At 50.4% G+C, this 17,404-nt stretch overlaps 1 protein-coding gene across 1 annotated transcript in view; it reads right to left on the bottom strand.

The window, feature by feature from the left end:
- Window positions 1–17,091, bottom strand: part of PPP2R2C (protein phosphatase 2 regulatory subunit Bgamma) — a 134,440-nt gene extending 117,349 nt beyond the window's left edge. The window contains exon 1 of the mRNA XM_024736146.1: window positions 17,022–17,091. Within this exon, the coding sequence (XP_024591914.1) occupies window positions 17,022–17,091 (70 nt within the window). The remainder of the gene's footprint in view (window positions 1–17,021) is intronic.
- Between the last annotated feature and the right edge of the window lie 313 nt (window positions 17,092–17,404).

Below are 17,404 nucleotides of genomic sequence, written 5' to 3'. Positions count from 1 at the left end.
CAGACTTGTGCCTTCCTTAGATACAGAAATGGATCTAGCCACCTCCTGCTGGCCCGTGGGCCATCTGTCCCTTCAGAATGACTTGCATGTCCCCCGATCAGATCCATCCGCCAGTCAGATCCCCAGCGTTATGAACATGGAAGTTTAACCCTTAGGGTGCAGCCGGCTCTTCCGCACTTCCCAGCTCCTGGGGCACATCCCGTTTCCCCTTCGTCCCATCTAAGTCCTCCTGGGTCATTTCCCTGGGTCTGCATGGGACCCTGCTCGCAAGTGTGCCTCATACCCACATGCCCCCTCCTTCGACACACGCGCCTGCTTCAGAGAACACACTGGCATCTACGCCCTCAATGCAGAGTCTTCATTCCACAAATGAGGAAACTGAGGCCCGGGGAGGCTATGCGGCTCCCCCGGGGTCACACAGCCAATCAGCAGCACAGCCTGGGCCTGTGTAGGGGTCTCTAGGCCCAGCGTCGTCACCTGTCACCATGCTGCACAGCCCCTTACAAGGATACAAGTCCAACCCCACAGTTTTCAGCCGTTGCCCCAATTTATCACCTGCCGTCCCACTGTCCCCATATGGACAAGCACATGTAGCCAGAAAAGTGTCCCAGTTTGGAGTAATGAAAATTGGGTCACTCGTAGGGAAGATGCCAGAACAAGGCATGCCTGGGGTTCACAGGGTGGACCACAGGGGCTCCCAGCTCCAACAAATGCTCCAAAGCATTTGGAAGCAAAGTTATCAACTGAGTCCTTGGCATAAAGCCATGTGGGTCCTTGGGGTCCTGCTGTCCTGTGGATGTCCTGGCCCAAAGCTCTCCTGGAGAGGTCCAATTCACCCTCTGGCCCAGCACAGATCAGGACCCTCTCAGAACACCACAGGGCTGCAGGAGACTGAGAGGCTCAGGTGGCCAGGCTGCCACCCTGGCAGGCTTGCCACCCACCGCCTGTATGGGTTGCTCCCCCATGCCCAGCTCCAGCTCCTCACGGCCACGCTGCAGGTCACCCTCGCTTGGTTAAAAGGTAGGACTGGGGTTCTGGTGGGTCAGAGTCAAGGGTCAAGGCCTTTGGAGCCACCCTGGAGCACCCTTTCCTGGGATGCTGATAGGCGTGGATGTGTTGGGTGCGGCTCCCTCCTCTGGTTCCACTGCTCAGCAGAAAGACAAACATCTGACGGGACCTTTCTGAGTAGCAGGTGCACATGTTATCTCAGACCACCCTTGAGGAGACCCCAAGAGTCCTCTGGCCCCGATTTAGAGCTGAAGACATGGAGGCAGGAGGGGGGCCAAGGCAGGTCAACTGTGCATGGGCAGTGGGTACCTGAGTCCCTTGGTGCCTGTCCGCTCTACAGATGTACACGCACCAGGGACAAAGCACGGCGGGGAGGGGCCCCCAAAGGGAAGGAGTGGAGTTCGAAGGCATCGGAGTGCCTGCGGTATCGGGAACCAGTCCCAGTGTACCCCAGCTCTGCCTCCTCCTGGCTGAGGGAGGTCTTAACTTCTGGGACCCTCAGTTCCCTCATCTGTAAAATGGACAGAACCACCCCCTCCTCTAGGGCTCTTCACAGTTCAGTGAGATGAGGTACAACAAGAAGATGCAATGGTTGGCAGGGGTGGGTGGTGGATCTGTCCCCACCGTGTCCCCTGGCTGGGGCAGAGGAGGGCCTTTGGGAAGCTGTCCACTCAGGAGGACACCGTGTGTGACGGGGCTGCGGCTGGTGCATGGTGGGGTCCCTCCTCCCCGCCTCTCCCTCCCGCAGAACAAGCCATCTTCTTCTTCTTTTTTTTTTTTTTTGCGGTACGCAGGCCTCTCACTGCTGTGGCCTCTCCCGTCGCGGAGCACAGGCTCCGGACACGCAGGCTCAGCGGCCACGGCTCACGGGCCTAGCCGCTCCGCGGCATGCGGGAATCTTCCCGGACCGGGGCATGAACCCGTGTCCCCTGCATCGGCAGGCGGACTCTCAACCACTGCGCCACCAGGGAAGCCCCCTGACCCCCCATTTCTATCAATAACTTCAGCCTGATGCACACAGGGAGGCGGGTCTGTGGGAATCTACTCTACCTCCTAAAAAAAGCTTTTACTCACCTCTTGTTTTCTGTATTTATTTTTTCCAACTTTATCGAGATGTAATTTACAAATAACACTGAATAAGTTTAAGGTATAAAATGTGTGGATTTAATATACTTACATGTTACAAAATGATTACCACCGTGTTGTTAGCTGAATCACCATCCCAGCACATTATTACCATTTCTTTTTGTGGTAAGAATATTTAAGATCTACTTTCTCAGCAACTTTCAAATATATAATATAGTATTATTAACTATAGTCACCATGCTATAGATTATACTATAGATTATAGATTATATAATGTATAGATTATACATTAGATCACCAGAGCTTATCCATCTTATAACTGGACCCTTTGACCAACATCTCCCCATTTCCTCCACTCCCAGCCCCTGGCAACCACCATTCTAGCCCCTGTTTCTCTGAGTTTGGCTTTTTTTAGATTCCATATATAAGTGAGATCATACGGTATGACTTCACTTAGCATAATGACCTCAAGGTTGATCTACATTGTCACAAATTCTGTATTTTAATAGGCAAAAGCATGGGATGCTTTTCATATTTTTGGACAGAGAAATGGTCTGGAGGACAAGGCCTCTGCATCCTGTTACTGGTCAGGGAGACAAGGGAGGTGCAGCACCTTCAAGGTCAGACGCATCCCAGGACGGATTTTGGCTCAGCCGGCCGTCTGCAGCAGACTGCTTCTCAAAGCGGGTCCCAGCACTGTCTCCCATCCCATCTGTTCTCCACAGTGTGACCTGGCCTGTCCCGAAACCAAAGGCAGAATCTAACTCCCCTCCACCCTGGGCCAGCCTGTGACTGGACTGAATTAAAGTCACACAACTGGTGATGGGAGACTCCGAGGAGGTCAGCAAGTCGGGTCTCGCACCTGGATCCTGGGACACCTGATCTGGCAAACCAGTGCCCTGACACCGCCATGCTGGAGAGGCCACGTCTATGGTCCCCAGGGAACCAGCCCCACCACACACGGAACACGTGAGCGAAACCGTCTTGGACCCTCGCGCGCCCAGAGCAGCCTGCCCAGCAGCCTAGAAGGAAGATGCAGCAGTTGCCATGTAGAACAGATCTGCCCAAATTCCTGACTTACAGAATCCAGGGCACATAATAAAACCGCTGTTGTCTTAAGCCACTAAGATTTAGAACGACTTGTTACGTAGTAGTGGTAACCATGACACCACCGTGTGACTTTAGGTGTGTGACCTGACCTCTCTGGGGCTCCGTTTCCTGGGATATAAAAGGGGGTCATTCCCACCACCTCTCATAGTGGGTATAAAGTTCCGATGAGATCATAAACATGTGTCTCATGATATCGTTGCAGTCAAGAAATGGCAGCTTCCCTCGTCATGGCCGTCACCATTACTATTCTACCATGAAGACGAGATACCTGTACACGCTAGAGAAGGGTCACAGCACAATTCCTCTCCTGTGCAGTCAAAGCCCCATCACCCATCAGACACACATCAAGAGACAATGATCACAGCCATAAGTCACGATGTACTGGAGCTGAAACTGATCCTTTTTTTTTTTTTTTAAAGCAAGAGAGACAGAGACTGAGGGGTTTGCTATAATCTACAGATTACTCCAGAGCTGCATTATACATGTGGACTCTTTTAAAGATCACCACATGAAAAATTTTGATACATTTTATTTTTAGTTTAGTAGACATGATATTCAAATCCTTATTTAAGCCCTTTAAAAACACTCCTATGTTTTCATGAAGAAATTGCATTCCCATATAGTCAGAGATAGGAATAACCTGAAATACAGAAAAAATGTACATTCTCAAGGATGCTCAACATATCTTAATTTAAAACACCCAAAGTTGGGGGCTTCCCTGGTGGCGCCGTGGTTGAGAGTCCACCTGCCGATGCAGGGGACACAGGTTCGTGCCCCGGTCCGGGAAGATCCCATGTGCTGCGGAGTGGCTGGGCCCGTGAGCCATGGCCACTGAGCCTGCGCGTCCGGAGCCTGTGCTCCGCAACTGGAGAGGCCACAACAGTGAGAGGCCCGCGTACCGCAAAACAAACAAACAAACAAAAAAAACACCCAAAGTTGGGATATGAGTGTCCGAGAGTGGGAGGTCTCTCCACCCTCTACACACTGTCATCCACACCTACCAGCCTTGGGAACACGCTGGTATCGACCAGAGACGAGGAGAGGAGGCTCAACCCTCCTTTCTCCACCATGCATGCTGCCCCAGCCCTGCCTCGACAACCTCTCCTTCCCACCGCCTTCACCTCCATCCCCTTCCACTGCCGGCTCTGGGCGCCTCACTGGGGCTTTCTCGCCTCTCCTGGAAGTGCCCTCGTCCCCCTCTGACCCTCACTCCCCCACTTCACTCTCTAATCTTCCCAGAGACCTCTGGTCACTCTCGGTTCCCTCTTTCTTCTCTGCCTGGACAGATTACCAAGGCCCCTTTGTCTGTTCATCCGCCACGACTGCCCAGGAGCTCCAAGACCCACAAGTTAATGCTCCGGCAACCCTAGAGCCACACTGTTTCTCACCTGCGAGCTTCTGTCCATAACACCCCTACTGCCTGGGATGCCTTCTCCCCTGCGCGCTACTACCCTGCTGGACAAGCCGCTCCTCTGCTCTGGACTCAGCCTCTCCGCCCATCTGCTCCCAGGCTGCGACAGGACCCCACTGCATCCCAGCTCCCATCACACTGTATTATGATCACCTGTTCATGTCTCCTTGGCTCCAGAGGTTCTCAAGGGAGGGGCTGTGCCTTATTCCTGCTCTTTCCTGTATCCTCCTTCCCCACCCACATACCCACTGTAGGCAGCAAACCCCAGGCTGGCAGATGAAGCCTGCATAGCTACTGAATAAGTAATTAAATCTACATGATGGACTATTATGCAGCCATTAAAAACTGTTTACTCAGAGTCTGTAATAATAGAGGGGAATGTTTCAGCACGTTAAGTATTTTAAAAGAAACAACTGTATTTATATTACAATCTACAGGGGGGCAGTAAGAAAGAAATATAACAAAATTGGAACAATGTTTCTGGGGCAATGGAGTCAAGGATGTTATTTTTTCCCCCTCTTTATTCTACTTTCTGCATTTTCAAACGTTTCTGCAATGAGATAAAATAAAGAAAATTAAAATCTTGCAAGGAGCATCTTAACATACATGCACCTTAGCCCCCAGAGTATGACAATATGGGATACCTTATGATGACGGATTATATCTTCACAGCTTCAATAAAGAGCCTTACCTCTCCTTGGGGAAAATATTCAGGTGTTTTTTTTTTTTTAATCACCTTTCACATTGAAAGCTGGTATAGGAACCACTATCGCTCAGCCCTTGACTCCTTCAGCCAGTTCATTCCATGACGGATTGTTCCCGAAGCAGACAGGCTGGCTAGCGATCTGCACAGTGAAGACAGTGGACGGAAGTGCCTCTCTCCCACTGATCTACTGGCTGCCTAACCGTTTTTGCAGTGAGGAATCTGAGTTATCTAACTGTCTTGAGCTGCTGCTTTCAATAAGGAGGATACTAACTCCAATCCTCCAGCCATGGTTCAACATCACCATGCCCTTGACATGTGGAAGGGCCACACAGGATAGACACTGCCCATCTGGCATGAGTTCAGGGAGACCTCACTTTGCACAACTGTGTGGAACCCTAAAAATGACCGTGCAAGCTGAAACACTCAAAGTGATCTTAATAATCAATGTGGAAATTACAAAAGTTCCACGATCTTAAAAAAAAACTTTTTAAAGACATGAAAAACTCTCTTACTGATGGTTATAAATGTAGAGGGTAATAAAAAAAGAGTAAAACTAATATTTTATTTAGTACACATTCATGTAAAACCTTAGAAACACTGAGAATTCAAGTGTTTTATTTCTTGGTAAAAAGTGTATCCAGACTAGTTTCAACAGTGCTGGCTTCCTCTGCTTGTTGGATAACTTGCGACGCTGGGCAAACATCTTTTCTATGCCTTGAAGAACTGCCTTTCTAAGTTCAGATCCGCTTCCAAGATTCTATCCTCTGCACGTTCAACACTGTGGAATAGCTTCAAGAGTTCCTTTAACATGAAGTGTGCTGCCAGTGTCACCTCCCCTGGGACATCTTCATTTTTTCTGTCACAGGCACTTCTCTCATTTATGTCAATAAGTTCACCTTGACTTAGTTACTTAGTTCCGCTGGCTGCATATAAGAGTCTCGAATGGTCACAGCTTCAACATTCCCAGGATCAGCAGTTTCCTCTATAACTCCATTTACATCCAATCCAAATTTCTCTGCCAGCATTATTACTTTTCTTCTTCCTTTTATTTCTTTTTTGCTGAGCATCATCTTTGTGGGCCAGATTTCCTCTTTTGACTATCCATTTTTGTAAAATGTCATGTGGGTTTATCACCAGGAAACAAGGAGGCAACATCACCACATGCTTTTCTATCTACGTGTGAACCAACAGATACACAGGGACCAACCAGAGACAGACACTGAAAGAAGTGACTTGGTCTCAGATCACAATACTCGTCTGTCATTTACTTAGTGATTTGTGGGCTGGAGAGCAAATGGCGAAGTTTCCACTTTATGCAATTACTCACAGTTACCATTTTGTGGTAGCTGAAATCTGGGCTATGTGATTGGGGGACTGGCATCACTGAACCAAACTGTGGTGACTGAAAATCCGTACACATTGGAACTGTGCAAAGTTGAAGATCGCCGGGTGGAGGTGTGGCATTTGGGAAAATAATTGGACTATTCTGGGGTCAGATTTGAAGACATGCCATTTGTTCACTCAGTCATTCAAACACACATTTATCCAGCACCTAGTGGGCACCAGGTGGGTACCAGGTGCCGAGCTGTGTACAGAGGAAACAGGCATGTCCAAGATATATATCCGCTGATGTTTCATGAGGCAGGACTCCGGGTCCAATGTTTCAGAAAGGCCAGGTTCCAGTCCTGTCTTATGATCTGAGCTGAGTCGCCCCTCCTGGCTGGGACTGGGAATTAAGGTTCTTTAAGTTATAAGGAACAGAAATTGACTCAGGCTAACATAAGCAAGAAGGAAGTTACTGGAAGGTCCTGAGGGAGCCACAGAATCTAGGAGAGAGCACAGCAGCTGGACAAGGGGCCTCAGAAGGAGCCGGACAGTACTGGGAATTCAATTTCGGGGATCTATGACTATTCCAGTTACCTATCGCTGTGTAACAAATAACCTTATAACTCAATGTCTTCAAACAGAAACCTTTTGCTCCTGAGTCTGCAATTTGGGTAGCTCTTGGTGGAGATGGTGTGCACTGCTGAACAACCTGCCCAGGATCTCTCGGCTGATCAGTGGTGAGGAGGGGTCCTTAAAAGAGAGGGGCGCGCCCAGGGGATTCCCAGGATCCAGGCAAACACCTGTCAGCATCCGGTCCCGTCAGGCAACTGGGATTCAGAAAGGGACTACAGACTGTGGGGATGAAACTGTAATCCTTACGAAACAGTAACGAATGTCTTTATCAAGTCAGGATGGAGGACTGATCTCCATCAGAAAAGATTTAAGAGACAGAACAAGCAAATGCAGATGCAGGACTTTAGATCCTGGGTCAAACCAAGCAACTTTAAAAAGACATTTTTGAGATAACTGGAGACATTGCTGAGGTGAACCAGAATGAATCAACCTGTTTGTTTATTTTTTACTGAAGTATAGTTGTCTTGCTAAGATGGACCAGAATTTAGATTGAAAGAAATTCGTACTCATTTTGTTTGGTGAGATAGTGGTACTTTCAGAGATGCCTGCTGACGTAGGGGTGAAATGACAGGAGTCTTGAATTTACTTAAATATTCTTAAGGATGGGAAAGTAAATGAAGAAAGTACAGCAAAATCTTGAGAGCAGCTGAAAAGCGAGGGGATGGATGAGGAACGATTCAACATACGATTTTCTCTACTTTTGTACCTATTTGAAAGTTTTCATTGAAACGTTATTGAAATTATAAAAGGAAATTCAAAAGCTGGTAATGACAACACAAGTAGCTCCCTTTTATTGGGGTGTAAGTGCAATGCGCACATTATTGCCCTTAATACAAAAAGCCCACGTGGCTAGTAGTTCTCCCTCTCTTTTAGGGATGAGTCGACTGGTTCAGAGGCTGGAGAACCTGCCAAAGGCTCACAGCCATGCCCAGGAGCAGAGCGCAGGGCTGGCAGCCCCGGGGGGTCAGGGCTGCAACCTCTGCAGGGCGTGGGGGCGGGAGGACGCAGGAGGCCAGGCTGGTTCAGAGGAGGCCCTGGTCTGCAGTTGGAGATCCCATCCCTGCTTGGGGCAGCCAGAACCTCTGAGCAGCCTTTGTTCTGCCTCAATGTGCCATTCAGCCCAGGGTTCTGGAGGACAATGGATCCCACTGTACAAGGAGGCAATGCCATCCTGGGCAGCGCAGAGGCCCCAGGTGGGCCCTGGTCCCCAGGCAGGCTGGCAACTACAACCTGGGCTCAGGTAGAGGAGCCTAGATGCTGTCAAGGGACAAGCACGTGTAACTCTGCACATGCTGTTCTTTCTGCCTGGAATGCACTAGAAATCTGTGCCTCAGCACTCCATCACTCCCGACCCTGTGAATGCCACTCCCTGTAGCGCCAAAGCACCCGTCCTCTATAGAACTGTGATCATCCCCCCACTGATGCAGTGGAGGGGATCCCTTCTTCCACTGACCCACGTGGATTACCTTCACCACGTGTGGCTAGGAGAGATGCCGTGCTGCTACGTGTCCAGCGTTAGCACCATGCCAGGCAGTCCTGGGTTCAAATTGCGAGACCCTCTGAAGCTGGGTGCAGAGCCAGAACTGAATGGGCCACCTGTCCCTTCCCTGTTGGTCCAACAACCAGGCAATGTGGAGGTTAGGAGGATGGGTTTGCAGGCAGATGGCCGGCATTCAAACCCCAGCTCTGCCCCTTACAAACCATGTGACCCTGGGCAAGTGTCCAAGCCTCAGTTTTCTCCGTCGTAAAATGGGGTAAAACACACACACGTGCACACACACACTGGGGTTTGTGAGGATCCAATCATATGAAGCACTCAGTATCACATCTGGCATCAGTAAATGGTCAATCATAATAATGGCTATTATGTTCGTTTCATAATTATTTAATGCTGAAGACCAGGTGAGTAATTTTGCACAAGGGCTGACTGGTGAGGAGACCAAGGTTAATTAACAGGACACCCCAGGGTGCTGTGGGGCTGGCAGATTGCTTCAGCAACTCCAGACTTCCTCCTGAGGCAGCCCACTCTCTCACTGGCATCCAAGATCCTGGGAGAGATGAGCCCATGTTTCAAAGACACAGCCTGGCCTGTGTCCACGAAATGAAACCAGGAGCGTGGAGCTCTAGAAATGGTGCCTTCTGGGGCCTGGAGCATTTGTCCCAGGGCAGGAAGACTGGGGCGGGGGTGTCAGGTGCGTGAGGAGACATCCTGGAGAGCAGGTCACAGAGAGCAACCTATTCTGTGTGCCAATGGGGAGAACTAGGGGTGCAGACTATAAAGGCTCATGGAGAGATGGCATCACCAAATAGAATGCAAGGGAACCAGGTGCTGGGTGGGTGTGGGCACCTGAGAGATGCTTCCCAACGCTGTCCTGGCTGCTTGGCAGCATTTAAGGCTGGGTGACCCAGCTTTCTTCCTGCCAGCCCCCTCTCTCTCCCTTCCCTTCCAGGATTCTCTTCGTTCTGTGACTCCAGAGCCTTCCTGTTTTATCTCCTACCTGGGTGGCCACCAAGAATTCTCGTTCTCTGTCCCTTAGATGTTGGTGAACCGTGGGGCTCTGGCCTCAGCTCTCTTCCCTCCTTCCTGTCACCCCCACTTCACTCTCCCTGCCCAGAGACATGGGCTTCTTTTCTGCCTAGCACGTAGTGGGTGCTCCAGAAATGTTCGTTGAGTGAACGAATGAATGAATGACCTTGTCCTTCAATGTTGTACGTCTGGCATCTAACCTCCCCCTGGCATTTAAGGGGGATCAGTAAATGTCCGTTGAACAAAAGGGGAAAAATGTTCAACCTCATTGGTATTCAGACATGAATTTAAACAAATATTTTTCATCTGTGATATTGGCGAAGGTCAAACCAATGAGAATACTTAATGCTGATCAGCATGAGGTAAAATCTGTCAACGTGTGTCGAGAACGTTAAACACGTTCATGATTTTCAGGTAAAATTGCATGTGCGGGACTCTCTCTGAAGAAAATTATTCCAGATTTGGGGGGAGGGATGGGAATAGGGTGTCTTCCTACACACATAGCATTCCTTCCCTCAGTGATAGTTATAAAAGAAAATAAACAACCTAGTTATCCATCAATCGGGGGTGAAGAGTTGAACTATGACACCTATCACAGGAAGAGTGTGCAGCCAATAAAATGGTGGAATTTGGGGGCGGGGCCGAGGTAACCAGTTGCACACCCCTTCCCTGCGAGGACTTGAGAACACACGGGGAAGATGGACAAGAAGGAAATCAAAAAAATTCTTCTTCCTTGATGGTAAACTCGCGGCGGGGAATGAGCTAGGGAACCCTACTCCACTGCCCCTCCTCTTGGGCCTGTGGGGAGAGATAGGTCTAAAGGCTGGACTCTGAAATGAGGGAAACATAGGCTTCTTCTTGGGGCCCCATGGGTAGGGGTGAAGCAGAGACTTTCAATACTACAGCCCCGCCCAACAGAGAAAAATTGTCCAATGAGTGACAGGTTCTCACCAGTTCCACCAATCACAAAAGCCAAGGGGGTGAGAGGCGGGGCCAAGGATTCCACCATCCCAGGAATTCCAGCCTCCTCCCTCCAGCAAAATAGGGCCAACTATAGCATTTGCGGACCCCGGTGCAAAGTGAAAATGCAGAGGATAAAAAGCAGGGAGAAGTATCATTAAAGGTACAAAAATATAAAGCTTCCTCATTTTTTCCCCATGACTTGTCTTAGTTATTTGTTATTTAATGACAATTGAAAAAAATTTAAATTATTAGCATGAATTGTATCGCTCATTCTGTTGTGTAATTCCAGCTTTAAATGCAAACAGAAGAGCACTGAACTCGAATGCAGAATCCCTGAATTACACAATTCGTATCTGGTAGCTCCTACAGGCATACGTAGCTTGTTCTTACCAGAGCAGTGGGAACACTGTACGTTTTATTTCACCTTTTGACGCTTGCACGTTCTAGGCACACACCTCCACCCTCGATGAATGACGGTTGAAGGGAACAGGAACTATGGTTGTCCATCTTTCCCTTTCTTTTGGTGCCATCATTTTCAGAAGCGTTGATTAGCTAGCCCAAGGATGTCACACGATTAACAAAGGATATGATAGGGTTCCTTGGTCCTTATGCTTCTTAGAATGTCATTGCCTCCTTTCTGCATTCAAAACAAGTTCTGATTCAAAAGGAAAGCGTGGCCTCTCGAGCTGTCAGTGCCCCTGTTTACGCAACCACAGACATGCTGATCGGTGCCTATGCGCAGAATTCTGGTGGCCCCAGGACGCTGGGGAGCTCCATGACACTTAAAGTGACACAAGGTAAGCATGTTACGGAAGCCACACAAGGAACAGCGGAATCGCTTGTTGCATGTGTCACTTGTGTTCACAAGTGTGCTCCATTGTCCCATCAGATGTCACTTACAAAACACGGGTCCAAAGATACAATTATTTAAAATTTCAAGATGGGGACAGCAGAGAATTAAACGGAGCGCAGGGTTCTTGGTCTTTCCGAATATGGGACCTACACGGGTTGCACACTCAGAGGACACCAGCTCTGCAGCAAAGCACTGGAAAATTCTTATAACCTCACACTTAAAAGTACCCTTCCAAATGGTTTATATGGAGAGATTAAAGCTTTTATTAAAAACAGACATGGGCATTTAAAAGAGATGGGCAGGAACTGTGGCAAATGGCTAACAACATGTATCTAGAGGCTGGTCTTTCCTCTTCATCTGCACTGTTACTCTGTAATCCTCCTCTTTAAGCCCCAGTATTTCATACAGCCACGCTTCAGGTGTCAAGACCTAAACACCTTAGAGAAACATCCCTTAGCTCTGCTGACTTTAAGGATAAAACCCCCAAACCGTAGCAAGTAAAAACCAGGAGATGATGCGGAAACATTTTACTAGCTCTTGATCTCCATCTTGCAGCAAGAAAATGAGAAAACCCCTACTTGGTGACTGCACCAACCTTTAAGTGAGGTCTGGCTTCCTTGACAGTTTGGGGAAACGGATAACAATAACCCCTTCCCAAAGGTGGACCTTTGGAGTCCACATGGTCTTTACTCCTCAGAACCTTGTGACAACCCAGGGCAGGAAGCAATGCAGGGAAACTGAGGCTCAGAGAGGTGATGTGACTTAATGGGGGACAGCCACCGGTGTCCCACTGCAGCCTCCTTCCCTGAAGTGGAGACAACATGAGCTCGTGAAAACCCAGGCAAACTTATGGAAGGGGTGCTCCTAAGTGGAAGCAAAGGGAACAAATATTTCAAAAATCAAAGGCTGGCTCTCCGCTCTCCTACTGGGCTGGCTCAGGTCCCTGCCAGACATAACTCCCCTCTCAGCACAATTTCTCTGGGGGTGGAGATGGAATTAGGTTAGCCAGTCTGATGACAGTTCTAAGGGCTAGTCTAACTCTAACCCCTGAAGAACAGACATAGTTATTTATGGACAATATTTATTAAGTACTGACTGTGCCCCAGGCCCTGGGCTGGGCACAGTCACACACACCAAGCCATTTAATGCCATGAGTTCACTGAACATATTCCATTCATGAAGCACGGTGGGGAGTCCACAGAGAAGATGCTACAGCATCACATAACTGCACGTCCCTTGTTTCAAGTGACCTAAGGAGCAACCTGGAGAAGAAACTAAGGCTCAGAGAAACCTGCCCAAGATTACAGACCCAGAGCGGACCCCACTGGGAAGGCAGGTCTCCAGACCCCACCAGATCTCCTGACACCAGATCTTGGGATACCTCATCTGGCTGGAAACGCGAGGAGGGGAAATCAGAACTCTGCAGCTTGGACTTGAGCGCGTGAAAGAAATCAAAGAGGATTTCTAAAACAAAAAGCAAACAAATCAACATCCCTCCTGGTTTTCTGTATCTCGCATCTCGTTCGTGAGTGACAGGGCAGTCTTTCTGTTTTCCAGATAGTCAGTAAAGGCTGTACGAGTCGGGGTACTGCTGGCTGCAAGTAACAGAGACTTGGTTGAAAGTTTGAAACAATGAGTAAATGTAACAGTTCACGGAACTGGAAGCCCAGAGGTGGGGTGGACATCAGGCCTGGTTAATCCAGGAGTCATAGATGTCACCGACATCCCCAGTTCTCACTCACTGTCTGCTCTGCCAGCAACGGTGTTGTTGGCTTCAGACTGGCTCCCTCCATGGTCTCAAGGCGGCTGCCAGCAACAATGGAGGCTTCTGTGTTCCATCACAAGAGAGGGACCAGCTTCCTGCAGCTCACTCTACTCTCCACTCAACCTCCAGAAAGGACTCCCACGTCCATTCTGGGACCAGTCATTGCAAGGGGGATGGGAGTACACTGGTCCATCACTGCCTGCCCAGGGCCAGACTCAGAAAAGGATGTGCTTGGTAAATGCTACTGCATGAAGGAGGATGAATGTATTTTGTAGATTCAATCTAGCCTAAAAATGTCTATTTAACCACCCTAAAGCTGAGTCCTGGGGCTGCAGCAAGAGATCACAGCCAGGAAGAGTCCTTCCAAGAGCCATATCTGGCTCTTGAGAAAAGCCTAAACAGAGACTCCTTGGCATTCTCCTATCCCTGGGGCCCCTTTCTCTAGGGCTCAGGTCCTTCTACTGTCAACTGTACTGTTCTCCCCAACACTCACCCATCCTTGCCAAGTTCTCTGTGCCCCACAGTGACATGCACTCATGCCTTATGATCACAACAGCCCTCAATCAGCCGAGCTGAGCTAAGAGTTAGAGGGGAAAAAACTGCTCTAATTCACACTAAGGTGTGAATGACTAACAAAACCTAAACTCTCCCCGAGGTATTTGAGATGTTACAAGAAGAAAATGAGGAACTCAAGCAAGACTCACACTGGTGAAGATGACATTTAACTTGAGACCTAAAGGATGAGAAGGAAGAGCAGGAAGTGGGTGTTCCAGGTAGTGGACGTAACCAGTGCAAATACCCCAAGAGAAAGAAAAAACTTCCTGCTTAAGGAACAGGAAGTAGATCAGAGCCACTGGGGTATTGTGAGTGTTTGTGACCAAGTGACCAGGTGGAACAGGAATTTGTACACCTGGTTCTTTTACAAACTCCCAGCATCCATTATTTGCTTGTGAAGCTCCTCCAGGAACAATACTTTTAAATGATAACAATGCCATTTATTAAGTGCTTCCAACAGGCCGAACACTGTACCAGGTGCTTCCTAAATTAGCAAAACCACTGATCATTCCAACAGCCCTGTAAGATGAGTCACTATTACTCCTCCCTTTAAAGGGAGAAAGTGAAGCCCAGAAACATTTAGTAACTTGTCCGAGGTTGCACAGCACCTGAAGAGTCAGAAGAAGGATTCGAATACGAGTCTGTCTGACATCCAAATCTGTAACTTACTCTGTGCTCTGAGCACAAAATGCAGGCAAGATCAACAGTGTGAAAGTCTGTTTTCATGCAGGGAGGCCAGAAATCTCATATAATTCTAATAATTATTGTTATTGCTTTCTCAAGGGCGGGAACTTCAGATCTTGGTCCTAGGTTCCCTAGGACCTGAGCTCTGTGCCTTCCACACTCTGGCATTCAATCTGGGACATGGACAAAGGCCACGCCTCAGTTTCTTCATCTATAAAATAGGGATGTGGGGTATGTGGAGCTCCTGTGAGGCCTCAGCACATAATGGGTCCTCCACATACCTGGGCTGCCAGTTCACAATCTGTAGTTCCGAGGCAGCTCTTTCATCCACCATCTTATCTGACCCTCACAGAAACCTTAATACCTCTAGGCAGAATGGTATTATTCACTCCCATTTCACAGATGGGGAAAAGAGATCCATCCACGTAACGGCGTTCCCTTCTAGAATACAGGCTGCCCACGGGACAGTGTGGGGACTGTGTCCAGTCCCCAGGGCTAAAACCGACCAGAACATAGTAGGTACTCAGTAAATATGCGTTCTATGAATGAAGAATTAAAATCATCACTTCTTACTCTGATAACTATGCACTTCTCCCTTGTTCCTCCCTTCTAAGAGCTGGTGAATTTGTGCGAGAAACAGCGGGAGACAGAATAAAGAAGGAATTAGGGTTTGCAAATGTCCGCTATGAGTCAGGCAGTGCTTTTTAAATACTTTAAATCACGGCGCCCAGTGCCCTGTCCCATCATCCTCAATGTAGAGATGGGAAAACGGAGGCTTCCTCCAGAAAACCAGACCACAATGACCTGCCAAGATCCCCTCTCTCTCCTGGCTCCAGCCAGACCACTGGGGCACCTGCCAGCAACCCAGCAGCCTTTTTACCTCTGCCTCTCAGCAGGCTGCCAGCAGAAAGAACACCAGGAAACACGCTGATCCTTCCTCAGCCTCTCCAAGGCAGGCGACAAAAGACCGCTTTCAGCTGCCTGGGGACGCCCCCCACCCCGAAACCCCTAGCTTGGGGCAGAGCCCTCACCCGGCCTGAGCAGCCCTGCCCCCTCTCCCTACACACACCCATCAGCAAAGCGTGACTCAGCACTTCTCCTCCGGGGAGCGGGGAGCGCCACTCTTCAGCATATGTCCGCCCAGGTTACACACCCAGCCTCTGCTCCCCTGGGTCAGGACGCCCAGGAGCCCACCCCGCGCTGGCCCAGTGCTCCCTAGGCCTCCGCAGGGCTCGGGCTACGGGCTCCTCGGCCTCATTTCCGGCGGAGCCAGGCATCAGCGCGGCGGACAGCACCCTGGAGTCGAGTCACCGCTCCGAGCCCACACGGGTTCCTGACACAGGCTCCCACGCGCACCAGTCCCGTGGCACGCAAGGCCCAGGGCCCCTCCCACCGAGGCACCCATCAGGGGACCTCTTGCTAAAAACCCACAAACACTTCTGCAGCCAGTCCAGCAGCCCCCAGGGAAGATGCAGACGGCCCCTTCACCCGGGAAGGTCTCCAGCACAAGTGTCCCCACCGCTGCATGCTGACACCCCGCGGCTAGCTCTCCCCATCCTCAATGGAGGCTCCACTCCGCGGGACCCCGGCTGCGGCCCGGGAGCTGTCCCCACCGTTCCCTGGGCAAGATGGAGCAGAGGGACCCTTGGAAGTTACAGGCTTATAAGAGAGGGCCGCTTACCCTCTAGATCCCACCAGCCTCGGAGTGGCGGTTGGGCTTGGGCTGTAGGGCCAATTTAGGGGATTTCAAATGCAGGGCCTGTTTGGGGTGGCATGTCCCACTTTGGGGGAAAATTCTGACAGTTTAGGGCCAGCTGTTCCTGTCTTAGTTCAACTCGCCAGGAATAAAAGATGAACCCCAAACCAGACACCTTCTCCCACCCACTAAGGGGCCCTGCTTCTCGAGGTACAGGGAGGGGCCGAAGACCGCGAGCCTCTAGGGGAATCTGGCAATGGATTACCCCCACCCCCACCCCCGGGTCCCACTTCGTCTCCAGGGAGTGGGCAGCCTAGAAAATTCTGCGGGCTCTGGACAGGGCAAACCCAGTATTCTAAGCCACTAAATTTCCCCGGTATTTCTTCACCAGATTAGCCGCAGAGGTGGCCTTTTTAAAAATGAGGGCCAGGGCCGATTCAGGATGCCACCAGGCCTGGGGGCGGAAAGCTGCCTGCCGGAGGGCGGCGCGGAGGAGGGCGCTGCGCTCTCGGGCTGCTGGGCAGCGGAGGCCGGCGCCCTCAGGCTCCCTCCCTCCCGGACCCGGGGCGGGGTAGGGTAGGGTAGGGTGGGGGGACACGACACACAGCGCGCGGTCCAAACCTTCGGAGGGCATTCGGTGCGACGGCATCCCCACGCCGCGGCCGGCCGGAGGGGGCCTCAGACAACACGTACGTTACCTTCAGTCACATAGCTGTGGTCCCGCAGGAAGCTGTGGTTAATTTTCCGCGTGTCCGTGTCCTCGCCCATTGAAGGCCGTGCCCGGTGCCCTGGGCATGCCCCGCCGCCGCACACCGTTGCAATCCGCAGAGGTCGCGTCTTTGGTCCCTGGGTCTGCCAGCGGGGGAGGGAGGAAGGAGATGGCCAGCTTGGGGGGCACACGGTCAGCTGAGCCTTTGAGGGTCACCTTGCGTGCCCAGGTACTCCAGTTGTGTATGGCCCATGGGTGGGGAGATTAGAAAAGGGGAGGACAGGTGGGCAGCCTCACAAGGCCGAGGGCCGCGGCGACCAGAAGAACAGGGAAGGGAGCGGGGCGCGGCTGAAGGCGAATCTGAGCATGTGA

Source organism: Neophocaena asiaeorientalis, unplaced genomic scaffold (assembly GCF_003031525.2).
Source record: "Neophocaena asiaeorientalis asiaeorientalis breed wild unplaced genomic scaffold, Neophocaena_asiaeorientalis_V1.1 scaffold7, whole genome shotgun sequence".
Lineage (NCBI taxonomy): Eukaryota > Metazoa > Chordata > Mammalia > Artiodactyla > Phocoenidae > Neophocaena > Neophocaena asiaeorientalis.
This window is presented reverse-complemented; position numbering and strand designations above follow the sequence as displayed.